We start from the raw sequence: 21,339 nt of genomic DNA, 5'->3' as shown, positions 1-21,339 counted from the left end.
GGAGTAACCTAGAATCCCATTTAGGATTCCTTTGAAAAGGGAGGTGTCTCTCAAGAAACTGCTGCCTGGCCTGAACTAGGCCCAGCATTTTTTATTTAGGGAGAGTTCAGAGGGCAGGTGGCAATATGGTTGTAAGCGGGAGCTAAGGGTGTATCTTGATGCTGCACTTGATAAATATACACATTTTAAAATTCAGAGTATGTGCTTATTTAGGGTGATTTAGTGGGCTAGGGAAGATCATGAAAGGAAAGTTTAAAGACCTGCAAAGCTACTCCTTGGCATTGCCACTTACTAAAATATTAGGGAAGAGATAGTACTGTTGAACATAAATCTTCTCTTAAAAAGAAAAAGGAAAAAAAGGAATTGGGGACTTCCCTGCTGGCGAGCTCAGTTAGTAAAGAATCTGCCTGCAATGCAGGAGACCCCAGTTCGATTCCTGGGTTGGGAAGATCCACTGGAGAAGGATAGGCTCCCCACTCCAGTATTCCTGGGCTTCCCTTGTGGCTCAGCTGGTAGAATGCGCCTGAAAGGCAAGACACCTGGGTTCAATCCCTGGGTTGAAAAGATGCCCTGGAGAAGGGAAAGGCTACTCACTCCAGCATTCTGGCCTGGAGAATTCCATGGACTGTATAGTCCATGGGGTCGCAAAGAGTCGGACACAACTGAGCAGCTTTCACTTTCACTGGTGGCACAGTGGGTAAGAATCCAGCTCCCAATGCAGGGGGCACAGGTTCAAGCCCTGGCCGGGGCAGATTCCACACGCTGCAGGGTATCTAAGCCCATGCAGCACAACTACTGAGCTGGCGCACCCAGAGCCTGTGCTCCACAACAAGAGAAACCACCACGATGAGAAGAACTTGGACTGGAGAGTGGCCCACACTAGCTGCCACTGGCGAAAGCCGGTGCATAGCAGTGAAGACCCAGCACAGCCAAAAAGAAACCAATACAGTATTGTAAAGCAAATTAAAGTAAAAATAAAATTTAAAAAAAAATAGGAATTTGATGTGCATTTTTCATGTTATTTCATACATGGGTTATCTTTCCAACAGTGTTGTTAGTTTAGGAAGAAAATAATTAAAGATGTAAATATGTAAGCCAAGAGCCAAAACCATTCTGAACAGCCCAGGGTTGTAAGCTGATTTAATTTGCCCCTTTCCCCTAGGAGTCATTTCTTGGATCATTGACTTACTATCATTCTGCAAAACAGTGGTAGCCCCAGTCACCCTCTGCTTATTGCCAGAGTGTGATCCAGCTGTGGGATTTGAAGTGCTTATGTTTATGGGATTTTAACGACTCAGTCAATAAAGGTCACTCCTAAAAGTAATAGAAACTTAAGTGTGTGGAAACAGAATGGGTAAGACTGACTTCGGGGTTATTTCTAGTAGTTCTTTGGTGTTGTCCTTAGGTACATGTTTAATCCTTAAAGGCAATGAAGAAGGTGCCTCCTTTTAAATCAATTTACTGGTGCTATATTCAACGACACCAGTAAAATGCTACTTGAAACCCCCCAATAACAAATGGTATCATGTACACACCAGGCTTAAAATATGCCAGATAATATTGGCATAACAACATACTATATTGTTAATATAATACTGATAACAGTATAATTGTAGTATTTGTTAATATCATAGCCATAGTATTTTCCAGTATCTTTGAGAGAATAAAATAGTAATTTGAGTCTCAGGTGGAATCTGGTAGGGTACATTTCTTGAAGTTAAAAAGGACCTAAAGACCATCTAATCTTGTCCTTTGAAATATGTATTAACAGCAAATAAATTAACGTTCACCCAAAATGATGCTTATTAGGCTGCTAAAGAATTCTCTAAGGTAAATGGTCATTGTTTGAATTATCTAAAATTAAACTGGTGACAGCATTTGAGAGTATGTAAAGAAATTTACAGTTGTGTCCCAGGCATAAAAGATTCTTTAACAAATATTCTCCACCTTAAGACCCAATGTGATCAGATATATCTGTGATCAGATATAAAGCGGATGTGTCATTCATAGAGGTAATAAATTTCTCACCATTTTACAAAGTCTCCAGGATCCAGTTCCTACTCACTTTTCCAGCCTTGTCGCTTTTCTTCCTTCTCCCCTCCACCCCTTAGTCTTCTCAGTTACAGCTCTACTGATCTTTGACCTCTGAACCTTACACCCACACTGCTCTCTCTGGTCTCAGGGACTTGTCTGGAACCCCTTTCCCACACTCTTTGTTGGATTATTCTGCCGGAAGCCTTCTGTGCATTCCCTTTCCCCTAATCTCAGACCCCAGGGAGGTTTTCAGAAGTTCTTGGGCAAGTATCTGCTCAGTTTCCCAGGGATAACCAAAGCTAACAGGGTTTTATTCACTGTTCAATCCTCCACCCCAGGAGAGTATTTAGAACACAGAGAATACCATGGAAATTGGTATTGGAATTTGAAATTGATATTGGTACTGAAATTGGAAATACCAAATTCAATACCATACTTGAAATTTTTAGTTTACACGGTTAAACAGTAACATAAATTTGAAGAAATAAAGTTGGCATTTTTAAGAGAGATATTTCACTTCACTTTATAATGGCACCCCACTCTAGCACTCTCGTCTGGAAAATCCCATAGATGGAGGAGCCTGGAGGGCTGCAGTCCATGGGGTCGCTGAGGGTCGGACACGACTGAGCGACTTCATTTTCACTTTTCACTTTCGTGCATTGGAAAAGGAAATGGCAACCCACTCCAGTGTTCTTGCCTGGACAATCCCAGGAACGGGGGAGCCTGGTGGGCTGCCGTCTATGGGGTCGCACAGAGTCGGACACGACTGAAGTGACTTAGCAGCAGCAAAGAGAGAACATACACACCCTAGCATTAGTTTGAAATGATACAAAAATTCTAACATTGTTGTAAGTTAAATTTCTTTCAACAGGTTAGATAACACACAAAATCCAGAGAGTTACAAGTGTGAGTGATAGAATAGTGGATAAAATCCACTCAAACTATAATTCTCAACTTATAAGTTTTCTGCTCAGCAAGGGAGTTAAAAGAAAGGAAAAACTCTTTAGAAACCTCCTTGGAAACTAACGACCTTTAACATCAGCATATACCCCAGAGAATGGACATGGTCTGAGTACTTTCATTTCTGAAATTGTGCAAGAAAAGACAACTTGGTTTTCAGAGTTAAACTGCATCCTCCTATAAAAGTTCTAGGTCTTTCTAGTCTCCATATGAAACACTCTTCTTATTTTAAGAACAAAAGGAGCAATAAAACAGCTTGGGAAAGAAGGATGGAGCTCTGTGTCCCTAGAGAGGTTTGGATAGTAGTAGTAGTAGCAGTAGTAATAATATAACAACAACAATCAATGGGCTTCCCTGGTGGCTCAGATGGTAAAGAATCCGCCTGCAGTGTGGGAGCCCTGGGTTGTATTCCTGGGTTGGAAAGATACCCTGGAGGAGGGCATGGCAACCCACTCCAGCATTCTTGCCTGGAGAATCCCATGGACAGAGGAGCCTGGTAGGTTACAGTCCATGGGGTTGCAAGAGTCGGACACGACTGAACGACTAAGCACAGAACACTGAACAACAATCAAAAACACAGTAAGTTAAAGCTTGTGTTAGATCGGATAATTCCAGACTGCTCACCGTTTGTCAAACAAAGTGGGAAACAGAAAGAGAAATCGTAACTTTTTTTTCCTTTTTGTGTGTCCAAGCCTACCTCGGAGAACCTCTAGCAACGAATTAAACAGTCCTGCACAAAGCTCAAAATTTTTCTCTCCTTCAAACCTCCGACTACTGCGAAGAGGATGCCGTATCTTCTAATAAGTACAAGAGCTAGCCTCCTTGCAGGTTCAACTGCTGACATTTTAGAAGCAGAACGGTGACTTATGGTCAATGAATCAAAGTACCAAACAAAACAGTGAGGACTGTACCATGCCAAGCCGCTTCAGTCGTGTCTGACTCTGCGACCCTGTGGACTGTATTCCCGCCAGGCTCCTCTGTCCATGGAATTCTCCAGGCAAGAATAACGGAGTGGGTTGCCATGCCCTCCTCCAGGGGATCTTCCCAACCCAGGAATCGAACCTCTGTCTCCCGCATTGCAGGAGGATTCTTTACCATCTGAGCCACCAGGGAAGCTCCAATAATAATGACAGCAATAGTAACAAGAAATGGATTTGCTTGTGGGGGCGGTCATTTTAGGAAGCAATACCCTGGGGGCGCTGCCTCCGCCAGCCCACATTCCCGAGCTCACGCAGCCCTCCGGCTCCCGACGATCACACTCCGCGGGATTTAGCCCCTTTCTCGACTCTCGAAAGGGAGACCGTATATCCAAGTCAAAAGCGTTTTTAAAAAGCCTGCGGAGCCTCGCGCAGGGCGCCCACACCCGTTCCGGGGGAGGCCCGCCCTGGCCCCGGCCCCGGCCCCCTTACTCTGGAGCTCCATAGAGGAAGCTGCTCCCGGGCTCCTACCGGCCGAGCCCCCGGCGCCGCAAGCCCCTTCTAACGCCTCTCCTCCGGGGGGCCGGCGTCGCTTCGGTTGCCCTGACAACCCGGAGGGCGGGGTGGGGGAGGAGGAGGAGCAGGAAGGACGGCGAGAGGGAGGGACCAAAAGACGCCAGGAAACGCGAACGAGCGCGAGGGCCCTCTCGTCTCCAGGGGGCCAGAGAGCGCGGCGGGCGGCGGGCGCCCGCGGGCGGAAGGCGCGCTGCCCCGGGGCGGCTTGGTCGGGCGGTCGCGCCCTCCCCGCGGCGGCCCTCGCGTCCCAGGCGGGGCCTTCGGGTGGGGCCCCGTGGGCCCTCCGTCGCCGATCCGAGGCGTCCGTTCGTCAGTCCGCGCGTCCGGCGAGCTCGGCGGGGAAGGGCGGCCGCGCCCGGGCCTCCGGCCGCAGACCGCAGGTAAAGGCCGGGCCGCGGCGGCGGGAGGCCGGGGTGGGGGCGGCCCGGGCGCACCTGTTGCGGGCCCGCCGGGTCGGCCCTGGACCACCCCGCCCCGACTGGTGAAACGCCCGGGAGGAGACGCCCCCCCCCCACCCCGAGCCGCCCCCCCCCCACCCCGAGCCGCCCCCCCCCCACCCCGAGCCGCCCCCCAGCCTCGCGGAGCCGCGGCCGGGCGCGCGGAGCGGACCCGCCCTCCCTGCGGGCCCCCGGGCCGCGAGGCTGGGGGCCGGCCACGGGTGGGGAGGGTGCGCCCGGCCGGCCCGGGGCCGGACTTCGGCCACTCGTGTCACTTTGGCGGGCAGCGCTTCTTAGCAGATGGGAGCAAGTGGTCGGCAGTGGGCCGAGCGCGTCGCCCGGGTCCCGAAAAGCGGGGAGAAGGCGCCTCCGCTGCGCACATTGCACTGTCATCCCGAGTGTCACCTTTCAGGCCGTGGGCCCCAGTCGGATCTTTCCGGGTTTTAGTATTGTGTATGTGTGTGTGTGTGTGTGTGTTTCAGAGCTCCTGGTTTTCGCTCCAAGTTGTAGCACCGTGTGCGTGTGTGTTTCAGGGCTCCTGGTTTTCGCTCCAAGTTGTATCACCAAGTGTGTGTGTGTGTGTGTATTTGTTTCAGAGCTCCTGGTTTTCGCGCTCGCACGTTCTGTACCAAAGCTTGGTAGGGCAGTGAAACACACCGTAACCTTTTTTGTAGCAAGATCCCACACCATAGTCTTTTTTTTCTCCTAAGAGTGGTTTTGAAAACATCGATGCAGGTAGTGCTTTCAGGAAGCGTTGGGGATCACCGGGCGTTTTATCTGGTAGGCTGTAAAAATTCAGACCACGGGGAGGGTGCTGTAGAGATCAAGAAGAGCAACCCTAAGGGGAGGAGAGAAGGAAAAGAAGGGGAATGCACGTGCAGGTGGGAGGGAAGGCGTGATCCCTGCAGTGCTCCGGTCTGAAGATTTTGGCCCCTCCATCAGTTCCTCCTGCTGCCCTAGACAGGACTTGAGGGGAATGAAAAGAAGAGAGCGTTTTGGGGTCACGTTAATGACTGCTCATTCTTTCCTACCCTGCAGATGACAAGGACATCAAGGAGAATTACTTTCAGAGGTTAATTGAACCTGAGAAGCAGGTATTCTGTGATGGAAAGGGACATTTATTATATTCCACCAAATTGGGCTCTCCCCTCTCAGACTGTTTGGGGACTTTTTCAGATTCATTGTCAAAGCCACAAGGTTTATGTTTATGTGGATATTGACAAGCGGTGTGATATATACAGAACCTGTAATTCAACAGCTACAATATTAAAGTAATAAATTCAAGTTGGAAGGTAAACACTTCATGGTACCTTGACTACCTGTTCTTATTACTTAGAGATGTGGAATGGGTTTTTAGATAGAAAGGCTCTAAGATCAACAGTTCTTCTGTAGTACAGTCTTTTCAAATTCTAGTTTTCACATCATTATCCAAGTTATGAATTGGTCTTTTCACTGGAGAAACAAACATAATGATGTTCATTGATAATGTCATAGTCAAAGTAAGAAGATAATGATTAAAGCTTGGCTTTTATTAACAGAAAAGAGGAGGTAGGGTTAAATTTTCCCGTGTAGTAAAGGATTAGGCACTTGTATTTAAAAAGAAGAACCAAAATTGTAGATCTCGATGTAACAAGGGCGCGAGAATTAAATAGTTATATGCAGACTTTTTTCTTTTTTTTACCAGAGGATAACTGTGTTATAAAATGGAGATATATATTGGTAAATATTTTGTAGTATAGATGAATGATTTTATCGATAACTATGAGCTTGACATTGAGGCAGTCTTGCATTGACATATTTTAGGTAATAGGTGACATGGGCAACTGAAAAACAGCATTTGTTTTAGGGGATTGTGTACCTGTGGAACAAATGACTAAAGAAGGGGGTGAAAATGAGGAAGGGATACATACAAAAATGTCCAAGGCAGGGGTTGGTATTCAGTTTCTTTTTCTCCAGTAACAATGTACTTGTTAAATGTCTGTTGAATGATTGAGACGAGCTTTAAAGAAATTGCTCTAGATAAAGGGACCGTGCTTTATTACTGGAGGGGATGACCTGAGGTCGGTTGCTAGCGGCTGGAGGTTGAAATGAATGGTAAAGGTATTGGTTGTCCCTTTGGGTATTTTGTACTACTTTTTCTATTTGTTTTCACTGTCATGTTCGGAAAAGTTTCCCAGCTCTTCACTGGAGGGAATAATTACATTATTGTTTACTTTGCTGATGCTCAACTACACGTAGCAAGCCAAAGCACTGTCCCAGGAAATAACAAGGTAGCAATTAAGAGACAGAAGTGGCCTTTCTTCTTGTTTAAATCTCTTGTCCGCATCAGAATTCAAAGTAAAAGTAATTCCTTTAGGAAGTTAACATGGTTTAATTCAAGTAGGATGGTTTCAAAAGGAAAGAAAGAAAATAAAGCAGATGAATGTACTTCTGTTTCATAAACTTACTCTCATAAGTCAGAGGAAGTTTTCATTTTTGTTTCTGGATTTCTGTTTTTCCATAGTGAGGGAACTCTTCCCTCTGTTACTTTCTAAAACTCAGAAGGAATTTGGTCAAAGGCAGAAAACAATTATATTTCCATTTTTGCTGTTTCCTTTCTGTCCTCCAGACCTGTCATGGTCTGCACTCAAATTGTTGGACTTAAGAAATGCCTCTCTGTTAGCCCTTTTAATCATTCATGGTGTAACGGCTACAGAGCCATGCTGCCCACTCCCCCATCTGCTATCTGGAGAGCCTTCCCAGGGCGGGTGCGCGTGTGTTCATGCTGTCGCTCAGTCACGTCCAAGGCTTCGACCCCCTGGACTGCAGCCCGCCAGGCTCCCCTGTTTATGGGATTTTCCAGGCAAGAATACTGGAGCGGCTTGCCATTCCTTTCTCCAGGGGAACTTCCCAACCTAGGAGTCAAACCCGCGTCTTCTGCGTCTGCTGTATCGGCAGAGCGATGTTTTACCCCCTGAGGCCCAGGAAGCCCCCAGGATAGGTGAGTGCCCACTGAGTGCACTTCTGTTCCCCCCGGGGTCACTGTGCACTTTGGCACTTAGCCCTATGCTACACTATACTTTCTTTTTTCTTCTTAGAATTTTTTTTTGAAGTATAATTTATGATATCGTGTTAGTTTCAGGTATATAGTACAGTGATTTAGCCATATATATTATATATATATGTTCCTTTTCAGATTCTTTTACCTTAAAGATTGTTTCCAGTATTTATAAGATATTGAATATAGTTCTCTGTGTATATGGTAGGTCCCTATTGGTTATCTATTTTATATATATACTATACTATCTTGTAGAATTTTCTCATTTTTTGTGTGTACGGGTCTTGTGCCTCTGATGAGATTAAACATTTTAGAGCTAAGTCCATGACCTAGGCTGCTTCCGTATTCCTTTCAGCTCATAGTGGGTTTTCAGTGTGTACCTGATAATTAAGTAGGATAATAATAGAAGACAAGCCTTTAGTCAGGGATGATTGCATTAATTCCTGCTCTTCCATCTTGGGAAAGTCAGGGGCCATTATTTCCTCATTGATAACTCGGGATGATAAAACCTGCAGTGGTTGTCAAATGTGATTATAGATGTGAATGAAAATTCCTTGTATATTGCAAAGAATTTATTAAATGTAAAGGGTTGTCATTAACTCCAGCGTACACACAGCAAATATTTGGTGAGCACCTGTAATGTGTTAGGTACTTCCTGGGACCTGGATTTCTTCTCCAGGAGGGACTAGGAAATGACTTGATGGATTGTCTGGGAGGGCAGGGGGACCACCCAGGCAGAGGAAGAGACTGGGCAGAGGTACAGGGGATAGGATTGTGGCTGGAGCAGAGAGAACATACTGGAAGGCTGGAGGGGCAAATACAGACTAAGTCAGAAAGAACCTGGGAGTGAGGCTTTTGTCTTGAAGGTAATAAAAGGCACTTGAGTCAGTGACGTGACCAGTTTTGCATTTGACAGAGGTCTCTGGCAGCTTGTGAATGATGTCACGTTGATGGAGAGCCACAGATAGAGGCAGAAAAGCAAAACTGGAGATTTTGCAGCAATTCTGTGAAGAAATAAGATAACTAAGGCTCTGGTGGTGATGGTGTTGGGAATCAGGAGGAGGGGCTGCTGAGCGAGGTGAAATCAGCAGCCTTGGAGATGCTAGAGGTGGAGGTGGGGAAGAAGCCAGGGATGACTTCCTGCTGACGACACTGTCTGTCAGTTGCTGAATCTGGAACGTGAAAGAAGCCTTTTGTTTCTCAGAGGTGTGAGAAGTGGGGTAGATGACAAGTTCAGTTTTGAACGTTCACCCTGAAATGGCCTGTTAGCTAAGTTGGGACGTCCCGTAAGTGTTACTTGGACGTGTGGGTCTGGAACTGTAGAAAGATGTCTGAGATGAAGATAGAAACTCGGGCGAAGCACTCAGTGATTGAAGTTAAAATGTGAGTGAGATTCTCCGGGGAGGTTATGTGCGGTGAGAAGACAGCTGGGGATAAAACTCTGGGGCAGAGGCTGGAGAGGAGGGGCCAGAAAATCTGGAGAGACGGACAGACCAGAAGCCCTGCTCTCCCAGGCCCATGTGTTGGCGCTCCCTGGAATGATGCTGTTTTCCTCCACCTGCCTTAGAGTGCGCAGCGTAGTGTATCCATTGATTCTTGTTTTAATAAAGTTGGTGCAGAATGGCTACCCATGACTCTGTTAGCATGGAGGAGGAAATGGCAGCCCACTCCAGCATTCTTGCCTGGAGAATCCCACGGACAGAGGAGCCTGGCGGGCTACAGTCCATGGGGTCGTGGAGAGTCAGACACGATTGACTGAACACACACACACACACACACACACACACACTTTGTGAAAAAGTTTCCTCATATTTCTTGTTTTTCACAATCTCCATTTAGAGCAACGATTCAAGTAAAATATAACTTCAGGAGGTATGATAATGCCCCAAGCAATACTGTCTTTGATAAAGAAGTATGAAAGTTCATTTTGTGTATGTTGTAGGTAAAATAAATACGGTGAATTCCTTAGGGAGACTGGCAATAGCCTATTTTTAGTTTTCAACTTTGATTGGCTCATGCATTTGTTCAGATATCTAACTAGACTGCATAAATAAGTCAAATTAATATTTTAGCATACTTTATTAACTTTGCTTTTACTCACGTGTTAGTTTTTAGAATATTATCCAGTAAAAATAATCATCAAAATAGTGTTAAAAAGCACTGAGTGGCCCAGCCATTTGAAATTCTAACAAAACCCTTGATTTATAGACTTACATGTAGGGAGTAATATGTTATTATGCTACACAAACATTGACTGAGCTTGGGAAGTCTTTATGTGCAAATTGCCAGTAGAATGTAGAATTCTTGAAAAAAAATTGTGCAGGATTGATAATTCAACCTGTGTTTGGTATATTATTGTTATTATTGAGATATCGCTTGGTTGTGTCTGACTCTTTTCAACCCCATGGACTGTAGCCCGCCAGGCTTCCCTGTCCGTCACCAACTCCCAGAGCTTGCTCAAACTCATGTCCATTGAGTCAGTGATGCCATCCAACCATCTCATCCTCTGTCGTCCCATTCTCCTCCCGCCTTCAATCTTTCTCAGCATCAGGGTCTTTTCTGATGAGTCAGCTCTTCAAATCAGGTGGCCCAAGTATTGGAGCTTTAACTTCAGCATCAGTCCTTCCAGTGAATATTCAGGGTTGATTTCCTTTAAGACTTACAGGTTTGATCTCCTTGCTGTCCAAGGGACTCTCAGGAATCTTCTCCAATATCACAGTTCAAAAGCATCAGTTCTTTGGTGCTCAGCCTTTTTTATTGTTCAGCTCTCACATCTCTACATGACTGCTGGAAAAACCATAGCTTTGACTATACAGACCTTTGTCAGCAAAGTAATGTCTCTGCTTTTTAATATGCTGTCTAGGTCTGTCATAGCTTTTCTTCCAAGGAGTAAGCGTCTTTTTTCATTTCATGGCTGCAGTCACCATCCACAGTGATTTTGGAGCCCAAGAAAATAAAAGTCTGTCACTGTTTCCATTGTTACCCCGTCTGTTTCCCATGAAGTGATTGGACCTGATGCCATGTTCTTCGTTTTTTCAATGTTGAGTTTTAAGACAGCTGTTTCACTCTCCTCTTTCACCTTCATCAAGAGGCTCTTGAATTCTTCTTCACTTTCTGCCCTAAGGCTGGTGTCACCTACATATCTGAGGTTATTGGTGTTTCTCCCAGCAGTCTTGATTCCAGCTTATGCTTCATCCAGCCTGGCATTTCACATGCTGTACTCTGACACTCCATGGGGTCGCAAAGAGTTGGACACAAGTGAGCGACTTCACTTTCACTCTGCATATAAGTTAAATAAGCAGGATGACGGTATACAATAGGATGTGCTTTTGGGGAGCTCTGAGCCAATTAAAACAAAGGAAAGCAAAGGAGTAATCTTCTTAAAAGCCCAGTTATGTTAAGTCCATTGCTTTTGATTAAAATAGAGTACACCTGGAAAATAAAGCTTTCATATTAGATATTTGATGGCAGCTCTCAGCATGGGTGATTACAGCTATGTTTTCCTTTCCATGAAAGAACCGTCATCATACAGTATGTTTTCCCGGCCACCCTGCCTGATACCTCCTGTAACATCAAGTGGTTCTCTACCCCACAGTGTTGCTGCGGGAGCCTGCTGTAGTTCTTTAACGCAGTCAGGGAGCAGCGTGGTGCGACACGGTTGAGCACACACTGGACCCGTACCTGGGACACATACCTGGGGCGAAGCTGAGAGCAGACTGCAGGACTTCAGCACCTGCTCTACCCCAGCTGAGCAGCTCGAAGCTGAGTGAATTAACTAAGCTTCTGAAGGCTTAAATTTCCTCATTAAAAAAAAAAAAAAACGGAAATAATAAAGTAAACCCTCATGGGGTCCTTAAGAGTTTAAATGAAATAATCCATATAAAGTGCTTAAGTACTTGCAGCATCTGGCGCCCAGTAAGCACTCCATAAAGGCTAATTGGTAGAATCATCCTCATTATCATTATTGCTGTCCATAGTACTAGTCCAGCTTTGGTGGTTGGATAGGACCTTTGTTTTCAAAAGTCTGCAGTGTGCAGACCAGTGTCAGTCCACAGACTCTTACTGGTTTGCAGTGAGATTAGGAGCTGGTGCCAGAATGTAAATAGACTGTGGCCCTAATCATACTGTTTAGTTCAGGGTAATAGCAAGACTTCTTCAGGGGAGGAAGCAGCCAGTTAATTTACGCTGCAATGCAAGCTCCTTATCTTGTCACAGTCAAGCACTTTGAACAGAGTTGGTGTGGAATAGGGAACTAATGATCCTGTTCTCCAAAGAAATAACAGCCCTCTATCCTGAGGACCGTCATTACTCACTTGCAGGGCCTCATTAACCTTCCTTTGTTCTAAACCTTGTCATCATGGTTCACGAGTGTATTGTTTATTATTTCAGCTAATATGTGTTGGTCACATAATCTTTGCAAAGGCCTATGTTACGGTGTAGACTCTGCAGAGATGACTCAGGAGTGAATCTTGACCTTAGGAAGTCTATCATAAACCTGGAGCTGGAGGACGCCACGTGAAAACCTGAGTGAATGTGTAGAGCACATGTGCTGAGATTGCGTTAGTATTCCAGCGTTGTTCCAAAGATTCCACGTAGACAGATGTTTCCTTTTACTAAGTTGCTCCCCTTGTTGGGCGTTCATTTGCCAAGTCGTGTCTGACTCTTTGCAACCCCATGGACTGCAGCACACCAGGCTTCCCTGTCCTTCCCTGTCTCCTGGAGTTTGCTCAGACTCACATCCGTTAGAAAGACTTCTTTATTTATGTTGGCTGTGCTGGGTCTTTGTGGCTGTGTGTGTGGGGGCTTTTCTCTAGCTGCAGGGTCTGCTCTCTGTTGGGCACAGGCTTCTCCTTGTGGTGGCTTCTCTTGTTGCAGAACTCGGGCTCTGGGCACTCGGCCTTCACTAGCGGCTCAAGAGCCCCAGAGCACAGGCTCAGTGATTGTGGTACTTGGACTTAGTTGCTCTGCAACATGTGGGATCTTCCAGAACCAGGGATCGAACCCGTGTCCCCTGCATTGCAAGGTGTACTCTTAACCACTGAACCACCAGGGACATCCTCTAGGATTTCTAACAAATTCCTGACTCTCCATATGATCCTGTTTGCAAACATTTGAATAATAAATAATTTCTTCTTCTGCAGAATATGAAGAGACTTTAAATAGTTATTAAATTATTTTTGAAACTTCCAATGAAAATTAGCACAAATTCTTCAAGAAAAATGCATTGGTCACATAAATAGTGTCAAAACAAATTTGGAAGTTACATTAAAATAATTTTTTAAAAGGCAAGGTGTTTGTGTAAGTGTGTTTTTCCCAGAACACTTTTCCTAAGCAGTGGAGAGGAAAAAGGATAGGCTGTGAATTAGATCGTAGAAAAGACCTGTTTTCACAGACCTTTGTGAAAATAATTTTAAATAGTCAAGAAGTGGTGTTTAGTTTTTAATATTTCTGATAATTTTTCACTTGAATGGGATTTGCTGGTTTCTCTTACTTCCCTTGGACTGCAAGGAGATCCAACCAGTCCATTCTGAAGATCAGCCCTGGGATTTCTTTGGAAGGAATGATGCTAAAGCTGAAACTCCAGTACTTTGGCCACCTCATGTGAAGAGTTGACTCATTGGAAAAGACTCTGATGCTGGGAGGGATTGGGGGCAGGAGGAGAAGGGGACGACAGAGGATGAGATGGCTGGATGGTATCACCGACTCGATGGATGTTGAGTTTGAGTGAACTCTGGGAGTTGGTGATGGACAGGGAGGCCTGGCGTGCTGCGATTCATGGGGTTGCAAAGAGTCGGACATGACTGAGCGACTGAACCGAACTGAACTTACTGCCCTGTTTGGTAAGCTTGCTCATAATTCCAATATCCATTCCATTCTGCCATTTACATTCAGTTGGCGCCAGCTCTCCTAGAACTTGTCATGCAGTAGTAATAAAGAAAATTGAAGGTAGATATTAGAAAAATCATAGGTAATATTTAGAAAATTGAGTAGCACGTTAGATTTAACAAAATTGTAAAGAAAAGCAAAATGTTTAAAAGATAAAAATTTTAATCAAGAAATGACTGAGTTAGACCCATGACATTTAAAATAAAACTTAATAGTTTTAGTAATAGCTTATCCAGCCTTTCCTGATGGGGCTCTTGTCTCATCTGTGAATGCACCTGTCTCTGGATCTCTTCTTTTTCCTGTCGCATACCTGTCAGTCTTCCTTCTTTTACTTACTGGAAAGAAGGTGAAAGTGTTAGTCACTTAGTCGTGTCCGACTTTTTGCCACCCCATGGACTGTGGCCCACCAGGCTTCTCTGTCGATGGGATTCTCCAGGCAAGAACACTGGAGTGGGTACCCATTCTCTTCTCCAGAGGATCTTCCCGACCCAGAGACTGAACCCTGGTCTCCCGCACTGCAGGCAGATTCTTTACCGTCTGAGCTACCAGGGAGGTCTTCCTTATTTAACTACAAGATTAAGAGTCTTTGTTTGACCCCCCACCTTGGTTTTCAGCTAGACTGTAAGCCCCATGAGGTCAGGACCTAGCCCTGCCTGTTCACATGTTACTCATGTTCACAGGCCAGATACTTAGTAGACACTCAAATATTGGTTGAATAAGAAAATGGAAGACATGAAAATGCAAGCATTGAAGATGAGAAGGCTTAAGAATAGAGAAAACCTATTAGATTGAGAATAACACCTGTAATAAAACACAATCTGATGTCAGTCTTAAAAAGCATAGAATCCCCAAGGGACAGAGGTTGAATCACCCTGATTGCTAATCGAGTACCCACTGTATCTGGGTTCAGGCTGTGGAAACTGCCAAAGAGGATATAGCTCAATAGTGGTTCGAGTAGAGAGACGGAAAGGAAAGATAGTGTGTAGTACAGATGGTTCAGTAGTTCTCTAATCCTTAGGGATGTGGCCTCCTCATATTGGTTGTTTACAAGTGACCCGAAAGATCGGGGGGTCTGCTGGCCGTGCTTGAGGCGCGCTGTTGTGTGGATCTCAGTGCACCTCTGTGATTTTCTACACAACCACTCAAGTCATCAAGAAAAAAGCAGCTCTAAGAAATGTTGAAAAAGGAGCTAATTTGTGATTTCTGTGCGTGGTTCATGCGAAAAGCTCGCAGATATTTCAGTTGACGGATGTGCTAATTCACCAGACTCTCAGGCCGTAACCTTTAAAAACAGCAAGGGTCTATTCTGTGCCATATTCGGGGGGCAAAAAAGTCACTGAAATCCAGAAACATAGTGAGCTCCCAACAGAAGTGTCTCAGCTCTGTTGATGCAGTGGCAGCCAGCTAACTGGAGCTGTGAGTGGAATAATGTGATGCGAGTGCAGATCTGTGCACGAGAGGCTGCAGTGGAGAGCCTGGGGAGGAAGGCAGGTGGCCACGGGTGTCTGGGATCAGAGGGAGATGGAAGGGACAGAATGCGGTGAAGTTTCGAAGAGCTTGGTCACTGACTGAACAGAGCGCAACCCGGATGGTTGAACAGCAGTACCCTGATGTGCTGGCAACATCATTCATTCATTCAGCAAGTATCTGTTGAATGCTTTCCATGTGCCAACTCTGCCGTAAAGGTGGGGAGAAAAAGACACCTCCCCAACTCTGCGGAGGGCTCCAACAATAAACAGATGTAAAGAGGAAACAGGGCAGGCTAAGGAGCTGGGGGAGTGGGTTTGGGGCACAGGAGCGTGGCTGAACGTTCAGACAGGGCAGACCTGTGGCAGGGAAGCCCCCCGTGGCAGAGTTGACATTCTATGAAGGTCTTTAGGGAATAAGGGAGCTGGCCATTTGGGTTTCGGAGGAAAGGAGCGTTTCGGGTGGAGAGCAGAGCAGGCCCTGAGGCAGGCGTGTGCTGTGTGTTTGAGGACCAGTGAGGGGGCCGCCTGAGCAGAGAAGTGTGAGTGAGAGAGCAAGCCAGGGAAACTGGGGCAGGGAGGTGATGCCTCTGGATCCCACAGGCCTTGCAGGTCCTGTTAAGGATTGTGGTTTTTCCTTGGAGTAAGGTGAAGTTTCTAAATCACGAGAAATTTTTTGAGCAGAGGAGACCTAGGTAGACTTTACCAGGATCACTTTGACTGCAAGAGACTAAGGGTGGAACCAAGACCAGTCACAAGGATGTCGCAGTAATCCAGATGAGAGGTTAGTGGCTCAGACCAGCTGTTCATGGTGGACGTTATGGGGGTTTTGATATATTTTGAAGGTAGAACGGGCATTTCCAGATGTATTAGTTAACTGTTGCTCCTGTAACAAATTACCGCAAATTTAGTGGTAATTTATTTATTATCATAATTTGCTTTGGTTAGAAGTTAGTTCATCATGGTTTGGGATTTCCCTGGTGGTCCAGTGGCTAAGACTCTGTACTTACAATGCAGGGGGCTCGGTTTGGAGCCCTGACCAGGGAACTGGATCCCACAGGCCCCAACTAAGAGTTGATGCTACAAGTCTCAACTAGAGATCCACGTACTGCGACTGAGACCCAGCACAGCCAAATATAGAGATAAAAATTAAAATACATGTTTTTAAATGCTCATCACTGGTTTAAAATCAGGCAGGGCTGTGGTGCTTTCTAGGCACTCTAGGAGAGAATTCCTTTCCTTGGTTTCCCAGCTTCTAGAGGTCACTGCATTATGGCTCACAAGCCCGCCCTCCATCCTCAGAGCCAACAGCATCGCATCTCCCCAACCCTTCGTCCTTGGTCGTGTTCCCTCTGACTAAACCTGAGAAGGGGTCTCTGATTTTCAGACCCTGTGATTAGCTTGGACCCACCAGCACGATCTCCCTTGGCCAAGGTCCTCAACTTGATCACATCTGCAGCCCTCTTGTCAAGCAGAGTACATATTGAAGATCCCAGGCCTTTGGACACGCACATCTTTGGATGCTGCTGTTCTCTCCAGCAAGTCCATTGACGGATCAGAGATGGGATTTGAGATTTTTAAAAAAATGAAGAATACGTTCAGATTTGGGGGTCTGAGCAGTTGAAAGGAAGATGAGCGGACCAGGTGTATGGCTTTGGGGCAGATGTCAGCACTTAGCTTTGGGTACATAAAGTGTGAAATGCCTGCTAAATATCCACATTGGAGATGACTAGTAGGTAGTTGAATGCATGAGACTGGAGTTCAGGGAGAGAGGCTTGACGGGACATATAAACAGGGAGACCGCCACATACCGTGGCATTAGAGCCGTGAAACAGGATGAGACCTTACCAGGCCTTTTACAGAGAGAAGAGGTCCAGAGAGTAAGTGTTGGGGGATCGCCAGACCTGTGCATTGCTGAAATTGTACAGGTGAGGGTTTGGTAGGTGTGAAGAACCCATTGATATTCAGTTGAACATGGGGGGAAAGTGCAGATGAGGAGCATCAAACAGTGAAACAGTTATTCAGGACAAATTTCACCACGTTATTTGACTTAGTCCCTTGAAAGCTTTATCCTTGTCTATGGACTCCATTTACATTTCTAGAATTACTGGCCCAGAGCCAAAATATAAATGGCTAATATGTAGCTCGTTAGCCACATGTTAACTTCTGATTCTTGGTAAGGTGGTTTCATGTTATGCTGGATAATGTATTATTTTCATAAATGCTCATTTAAGAGTTGTAATAGATGCACTTTAGAGAGCAGTCTTTGACAAATTATGTGATCTACAGTCTCACGTAGGATAGCTTTGAAAAATGGGCAAATGCCAGTTTGCTTTCAGATTTAAAATTCTTGTCATAGAATGTAGTTTATATTGATAACAGGACAGATTTTACTTTTGAGTGACGTATAGCCTGTATTACTCATTTTCCCTTATTTAGGTTGCTACTATTAAATCGCCCAAGGCCAGGACACGAATCCCTTGTGTGTATTTAAGCACGTCTGGGGGAAAGGGGGGCTTCCTTGGTGGCTCGGTAGTAAAGAGCCCGCCTGCCAATGCTGGAGGTGCAGGTTCAGTCCCTGGGTCAGGAAGATACCCCGGAGAAGGGAAATCCCAAGGACAGAGGAGCCTGGCGGGCCACAGTCCATGGGGTGGTGAAGAGTCGGACACAGCTGAGCAATTAAACCATAGTGACGAGGAGAAAGTGATCGGCACGGGTCCCGCCAGTTGCTGAATCGGTGAGGAGAGCTGTGTGTGTCTGTCTTTTGAGCTGGTGGAGTCAAAACTCAGCCGCTCGTCCCTCCAAACCAGGAACTCAGTCTGTAGGACAGTAAAAGGCTCTTGTGGACACAGCAGGGGAAGGAGAGAGTGGGACAAACCGGAAGAGCAGCCATGACACTTATCCACCACCTGTGTAAATAGCCAGTGGGAAGCTGCTGCACAGCGCAGGGAGCCCAGCCTGATGCTCTGTGACGACTAAGAGGGAAGGGATGAGGCGGTGGGGGGGCCTCGAGAGAGAAGGGACATACGTATGCTCACAGCTGACTCGTGTTGTTGTACGGCAGAAGCACAACATTGTAAAGCCCGTTCCCCTCCAGTTAAATAAAGTAAAAGTCGGTCAGTCATGTTCAACTCGTTGCGACCCCATGGACTATGCATTCCATGGGATTCTCCAGGCCAGAGCACTGGAGTGGGTAGCCTTTCCCTTCTCCAGGGGATCTTCCCAACCCAGGGATTGAACCCAGGTCTCCTGCATTGCAGGTGGATTCTTATCCAGCTGAGCCACAGGGAAGCGCAAGAATACAGGAGTGGGTAACCTTTCCCTTCTCCAGAGAATCTTCCTGACCCAGGAATCAAACTGGGGTCTCCTGCATTGCAGGTGGATTCTTTACCAACTGAGCTATCAGGGAAGCCCAAATAAATAAAGATAGACCAAAAGAAAGAAAAACAGGTCCCGAGAGAGCTGCAAATAGGTGTCGCGGGCTTCATCGCTTTACCCTTCAGACTCGCTGGGGTCAGCGTAGAGCCCTTTGTGGACTCAGCCTTCACAGGCATTTCTGTGCAACAAGGCTGTCTGGTTCTAAGCACCGTGTAGGAGAGTAGTTAGAGAAGCAGATGGGAGTGACCTTGTGACGTGGGGGCCACATGCCCGGGGAAGGAGGGCTCTGTGGCCGCGTCTGGCCTCTGGCCCCCGTCACTTCAGGGAAATCTGGAAACCTCATTCTCTTACAGAACCAGTGCGTTGGTGCCCTTGTTCAGTTCAGTTCAGTCGCTCAGTCGTGTCTGACTCTTCGCGACCCCATAGACCACAGCACGCCAGGCCTCCCTGTCCATCACCAACTCCCGGAGTTTACTCAGACTCGTGTCCATTGAGTCCGTGATGCCATCCAACCATGTTATCCTCTGTCATCCCCTTCTCCTCCTGCCTCCAATCTTTCCCAGCATCAGGGTCTTTTCCAGTGAGTCAGCTCTTCGAGTCAGGTGACCAAAGTATTGGAGTTTCAGCTTCAGCATCAGTCCTTCCATTGAACACCCAGGACTGATCTCCTTTAGGATGGACTGGTTTGATTTCCCTGCAGTCCAAGGGACTCTCGAGTCTTCTCCAACGGACCTTGAGTCATGAAGAAACAGATAAATCCCGAGTGTGCTCCGTTTAGCCGGCAGAAGTCTGGTTTTCTGCTGCTGGAACTTGGTGGCCCGTCCCGTGGTTCTCCGGGTGACTGGGCCCCCGTGGCCGCTCCTTGTGCAGACGTCCCGTCGGCCGGGCCTGTGGTCATCTGGAGGCCGTGCCGGGGTGGGGCGCCTTCCACCACGCACCCACGTGGTTGGCGGGCCGTGCCTTTTGTCAGCAGACGCCCAGCCTCGCTCTCCTCCTAGTGGCTTCTCCACCTCACAGAACGACAGCTGGCTCCAAGGGAGAGTGTTTTCAAGCAATTGAACGCCCAGGAAGTAGTCCAGCATCACTTCACTGCATTCTTGTGGTCACAGCGAGTCACGGGGCCAGCTCAGATTCACAGGGAGAGGAAGTGGAGTCCACTGCTCTGTGGGTCATCTCTGAGCCACCAGAACAGATAAGTAGGTGATGTGTATCTGTACACATGGTTTGTGTGAAAAGAGGCTAGGTCAGCCTTAGCTTTCTTCTAGAAAGATGCCTATTCAGAAACCGTGACTGTTCCCGAGGATTCAACGTGGTCAGTACTTTCTAAGTAAGACTTTAATTACAAGATGATTACACTTTTAGGGAGCACTGTAAGAGAAACATTTCAAAGACACGTGTTTAGTAACAGTAATAGTGCTGCCTTTTTTTTTTTTTTTTTAAGATAAAACAGTCTGAGACCATGGGGTGGCAAAGAGTCAGACATGACTGAGCGACTGAACTGAAAACAATTCGGAAATAGTACCTAAGGCAGTCTTCAGTCATAGTAACAGTAATTTAATTTACATGTAAGATGAGATCCCTTGGAAGGGATTCTAATCAGAACGAAACAAAAGCTGAACATAAAACTAAGCACTGACTTCTCTTAAGCAGTTGAGGTTTCTGATTCTTGGGCGCCGTCGCAGAGTCAGCTTGTCCCGTGACCTCAGACTGCCATGTTTTTGGAGTTTTTCTGTGGCTCTGGTCTCGGTGCGGAATTGTGGAGTTAATGCGTATTACATTTGTATTATCACACCTTGACAGTTCCATTGTAATTTTTAAACAGTGGCTTTCAGAACGAGTTTTGAAGAACTCTACCCTCATAGAACCAGCACGTTCTTTCCCCACCATGGAGATCAGTTTCTCCCTCTTGTGATCTGTGACTTTTTAAAAGTTCTGTACCTACCCCCAGAGTATCTTCGTCCTACCCCCAGAGTATCCTTATGTGTGTGACCAGTGCCTCGTTTATTAGTTTAAGCCCTGGAAGGCACTCTCAAGATTGTTTCCTGAGTGACTGGCTGTTTCCCTGGAGCCTGACTTGACCAGTAGAGAAGTGTTTTGTTTTCATTACTTATGGTTAGAAGCTAGCCGTTAGAGACTACTAACTCTGACAATCTCAAGCAATAATTCTGATAAATGAGGTGCCATAAAAAGAGTGATCTGAGTGACAAGATACCATGAAAGATATTTTATTCTGCATTCTTTTTTACTTGAGTTTTTCTTTCCTTTTAGTTTCCCCTTGGTTAATGTGAAAAGGTGCTTATTTCCAGCACTACTGATTGAATTTTTTAAAAACCACCAGTGATTGGAAAAGGAAGGATCCCTTCCCTGACACATACAAACTATTCCTAGTGTAAATTTTACCCTTTCTTAGGCAGTTTTTCTCTTCTTCATTTAAATTAAGTGTTGTAATTTGTTGCCTCTTAAATCTAACATGTTGGGCTTAAGACCCAGGGATCTCAAGAAATATGCTTGAGATTTCTGATGTAGTTAAACAAATAAAAGACCTCATTAACCAAAGCTAGCATAGCCTCAGATGGGAAAATATAATAAATTCACTCACTTGGCTTTGTAAATTAGCACAGGCAAATGTAAAATGAAAAAGAAAATTT

The 21,339-nt window shown here is 46.0% G+C and overlaps 2 protein-coding genes across 5 annotated transcripts in view; one reads left to right on the top strand and one right to left on the bottom strand.

Annotated features, from left to right (window-relative positions):
* The window catches only part of FANK1 (fibronectin type III and ankyrin repeat domains 1), a 121,744-nt gene extending 117,213 nt beyond the window's left edge, over nucleotides 1-4,531 (bottom strand). Inside the window, exon 1 of one of the 2 annotated variants that reach the window (XM_069566857.1) lies at nucleotides 4,404-4,531. Coding sequence is in view for 1 of the 2 variants with exons in the window: in XM_069566856.1 (XP_069422957.1) it covers nucleotides 4,404-4,416 (13 nt within the window). In the remaining variant the exon portion in view is untranslated. The remainder of the gene's footprint in view (nucleotides 1-4,403) is intronic. The other variant, XM_069566856.1, reaches the window with a different exon arrangement.
* A 14-nt stretch (nucleotides 4,532-4,545) lies between these two features.
* Nucleotides 4,546-21,339, top strand: part of DHX32 (DEAH-box helicase 32 (putative)) — a 51,011-nt gene continuing 34,217 nt past the window's right edge. The window contains exons 1-2 of one of the 3 annotated variants that reach the window (XM_069566854.1): nucleotides 4,563-4,867; nucleotides 5,963-6,018. The gene's annotated coding sequence lies outside the window, so the exon portion shown is untranslated. Of the gene's footprint in view, nucleotides 4,868-5,962; nucleotides 6,019-19,041; nucleotides 19,888-21,339 lie in introns of those variants that run through there. The other 2 variants (XM_069566853.1, XM_069566855.1) reach the window with 2 other exon arrangements.

This window comes from Ovis canadensis, chromosome 22 (assembly GCF_042477335.2).
Source record: "Ovis canadensis isolate MfBH-ARS-UI-01 breed Bighorn chromosome 22, ARS-UI_OviCan_v2, whole genome shotgun sequence".
Classification (NCBI taxonomy): domain Eukaryota; kingdom Metazoa; phylum Chordata; class Mammalia; order Artiodactyla; family Bovidae; genus Ovis; species Ovis canadensis.
The sequence above is the reverse complement of the archived record's forward strand: the minus strand, read 5'-3'. Positions and strand labels throughout refer to the sequence as shown.